The sequence below is a fragment of the Papaver somniferum genome, chromosome 10 (genome assembly GCF_003573695.1).
Source record: "Papaver somniferum cultivar HN1 chromosome 10, ASM357369v1, whole genome shotgun sequence".
Lineage (NCBI taxonomy): Eukaryota > Viridiplantae > Streptophyta > Magnoliopsida > Ranunculales > Papaveraceae > Papaver > Papaver somniferum.
In genome coordinates this window covers 62,433,151-62,436,470 of record NC_039367.1, presented here as the reverse complement: position 1 = coordinate 62,436,470, position 3,320 = coordinate 62,433,151, and the positions used below count along the sequence as shown (strand labels likewise).

At 35.8% G+C, this 3,320-nt stretch overlaps 1 protein-coding gene across 1 annotated transcript; it reads right to left on the bottom strand.

Annotated features, from left to right (window-relative positions):
- Positions 1 to 280: 280 nt before the first annotated feature.
- On the bottom strand, positions 281 to 3,079 carry LOC113316881. Its single transcript, XM_026565036.1, has 5 exons — positions 2,948 to 3,079; positions 2,280 to 2,454; positions 1,774 to 1,984; positions 1,170 to 1,280; positions 281 to 750 (listed from the first exon to the last, which is right to left on the bottom strand). Exons 3-5 carry the CDS (start codon positions 1,809 to 1,811, stop codon positions 507 to 509), a joined length of 393 nt encoding a protein of 130 aa, XP_026420821.1. The 5' UTR covers positions 1,812 to 1,984; positions 2,280 to 2,454; positions 2,948 to 3,079; the 3' UTR covers positions 281 to 506.
- Positions 3,080 to 3,320: the final 241 nt, after the last annotated feature.

Here is a 3,320-nt window from a genome sequence, read left to right as displayed (position 1 = left end):
CCAAATTCATTTGCCACTTAATTTTTCCGTAGGTAAATAATGGTAAGGATATGACACCATTCTCTGCCACCAGCCACACTACTTGCTCTATGCCAAAGGGTATTAACCAAATTTTGGTATCATAAACTGATAGAGAGATTGACATAATCTTCATCCATTCAAACAACATTTTATTCATAATATATATATATATATATATATATATATATATATATATATATATATATATATATATATATATATATATATATATATATTTGTTTGTTTGACATATCCACTTATGCATTACAGTACTCATCTATTAAGTTTTTAATTTTACAGGGTAAAAAATGAAACGAGGAAAGCAGGTAAGAAATGTTACTATTTTACATAAACTAACAATGCAGTTCTTCCTTTGCCTTAAGGTATTTAGAGCTGGGAATAGTGTCCGTGGAGCTGAATTTCATACTGAGAAGGATCATAATATCTCTGAATGGACAATGTAATCACCATCCTCAATATGAGAACTAAAATTGCTTGATGAGATCTGTTGATGTGACTAGTCCGACTTTCGATACGACAACTGACGGAATATCACGAAGTTCTGCTGCGTCTGCAAATTTCCAGGCAAGGTATTTGTGCAAGTCTTTGCAGTTGAGTGGTTCAGGAACACTGTTATTAAGAAGACTTAACCGTTCGGCACTGACCGAATCTCTTGCAAAATTGCCTGACATATCTTTTCTTTTGTTTCTTAAACCACGGAAATGATACCTGAAAATCCAAATTATGCATAGATTATGAGAAGTAATAAAGCTTAAAAGGCGCTGCCAAGGACGACTAACAGTTGAGAACAAAGTGAATCAAAAAGAAAATTATGATAACATGCGCCATAGATAACCTGGTGGCGGGTACATATTACGATGTCTGACCCACCGACAAATTCATCATTAGTAAGTATGAGGAAATGTTGGCCAATGGCTACATGTAAAAAAATCTTAAGATTAGTCAAACATGTTATTGGTTGGCAACTTCTTTCAGGTAAATCATTACCGGGTTTTTCTTGATATCATGTTCAACATATTCATAAACTTTACCAACAAAAGACATAAACAAGGTCACTTTTAAATATGGAAGGAAAAGTGAAGTTAATGGTTCATCAAACGGGAAAAAAAAGGTTGAAAATTAAGTACCTATTCAACAATCCTTCAAGGAAAAAATCGCATAACATACTGCCTTTCCTAGAATGCACCTCTTCCTTTTGATTTTGCATGGTGAAATTTCTCCTTCGCATAGACTTCCCTCTGCGAAAAATATTACATATAGTTGATGAATTCACATAAAATTTTGGAATTTCAACACATTCAATGTTCTGAATTTGTATGAATGCAAGAGATGTGATACCCAAAGCCAACCAGGCATCTAGTGACGGCCAAAACCAACCAGACATGCTAACAAAACAAGCTATCCCAGCCTGAGCCTGGCCTGTGATGGAGTGGGCCACATCCTTTGGCTAGCATGTTATTTTAGTTTTTGAGAATACAAATTCTCTGGTGTGGGACTGTAAATAGTCCAAGTAATACAATATTTCATAATCGACATTAAAGCATATGCAGCCAACTCAAAGAGCGTGAATGAGGCTCCATAACGAAGTGAATGAGCAATTCAAACTCGACAAAGGTAATTGACTAGTTGAGGAAACAACCATAACAAGACTACTATGTGGTTATACTCCAAAATCTGTCGACGATTTTTATTAATCTAAAAAGAAACAAGAAAAACCATTTGCTAAATTACCGTAAAAGTAAGGAAGAAAGGAAAGTTTGACAACCCATCGGGCACGTAAGACAAAACTCCAAACTTGCATTGCATCAGAATTTACATGGCTCATTAGTCTGGTGATACTCCAATCAGAATAAGTTGGAATCCAAGACGTCACAGGAAAAACATTTTCGACAATTTTATAATTGCACTTATATAGCGGCAATCTCCAATGTGTCACCCCTCTCTGAGATGGAAAACAGAAACAAAATATGTAAGAAACTGAATGTCGCATCAAGCTACCCACAGTTCTAATGCAATAACGTCTAAAGCAGTTGGAAAACCTTATAAAGTCTTTTCTTTAGATGGTAGACGTGACATAGATATAAAACAGACTACGAACATCAACTATGAAATATATGTCGAGAACTAATAATCATACAAGTCATTAGGGTCGCTTTGCACAATTGTGGAGTTCACAGTTGTTGAGTTCCCATACCTTTACAGAAAAATGCATTACAGAAGTTCAGGCAAAATCTTACCAAGTTACTTGCAAGGGAAGATGCATTTGAATTACAAATTCAGGAGTCTTTTCCCATTGCTATTGCTTCCTGGTGCCCATCTTGTTGTCATGTTTGTTCTTAGTCCCATTGGGTACTTTCTATCTCAGAAAAGCAATATTGAAGTACCACCCTTTCTCTCCCATCTTGGCTTTCTCTGTAATAGCAAATACACCAATAAAGATTTCAAAATCTAAATAACTAGAAAATGAATAGTTAGGGTTTTGAGTTGATAGATGATGAGTTATGGGTTACTACCAGGAAGTTCCCAGATGAAGAACATAAGAAATCTACTCAAAATCCTAAAACAAGCAGAAGAGATGACCATTTGGGTTTATTGAATCTCCAAGATTACCGATTACAATTTTGAAACCAATTGAAATAATTTTAACTGTATGATTTTCGCACCAGATAATCAAATAGACAAGCGAATAAAACTCTTACCAGTTTGGGGAAAGTACAATCCAAACCGAAAATTAGTGAATACTTAATGAGAAGGAAAAAGAATGTACTTTACAGCAGATAATCTTATTATGGTGAAACAAAAAAGGAAGATACTTCGAAACCCTAACTTCAGTAACCATAGGAGAACCGATTCTAAACGAATCCAAGAGTAGAGATACATAAAATGGAAACCCTAACTTAATTACCTGTAGGTTCATGTTCTCTATGTAGACGTTCGAAAGTAGTTTTTATGAAACTTGAAGAAAGAACCTGAAGAGGAGAATGGAGGGAGAGGTTACATTCATGGGAAACGTGGGTTGTTCTGCCGAGTCGAGTGCTATCCACGACCAAGTCTCTGGACATTAGCTACGGGATAACATCTTTATGCCTATGTCGTGAGTGGAAATGACTAACCGCATCTATAACTTCTAAAACATCAGCATGTTGGATCCCGTAGCAAATTCTCGTTTTCCCGTGGCCAATTGAGTCATCTATTGCTACGACTAGGAATCAAGCGTGGCAATATGTGACCAATAGCCACATATTTACAAATCCGTGGGTATATGGGAGTGGCTAAAA

Excerpts from the sequence above, each read along its gene's own strand:
- LOC113316881 (XM_026565036.1), bottom strand. The coding sequence starts at position 1,811 with ATGGGTTGTCAAACTTTCCTTTCTTCCTTACTTTTACG. Across the intron at positions 1,281-1,773 it reads CTTTCTTCCTTACTTTTACG|AGGGAAGTCTATGCGAAGGA; the intron begins GTAATTTAGCAA and ends TATTTTTCGCAG. Across the intron at positions 751-1,169 it reads CTTGAAGGATTGTTGAATAG|GTATCATTTCCGTGGTTTAA; the intron begins GTACTTAATTTT and ends TTGGATTTTCAG.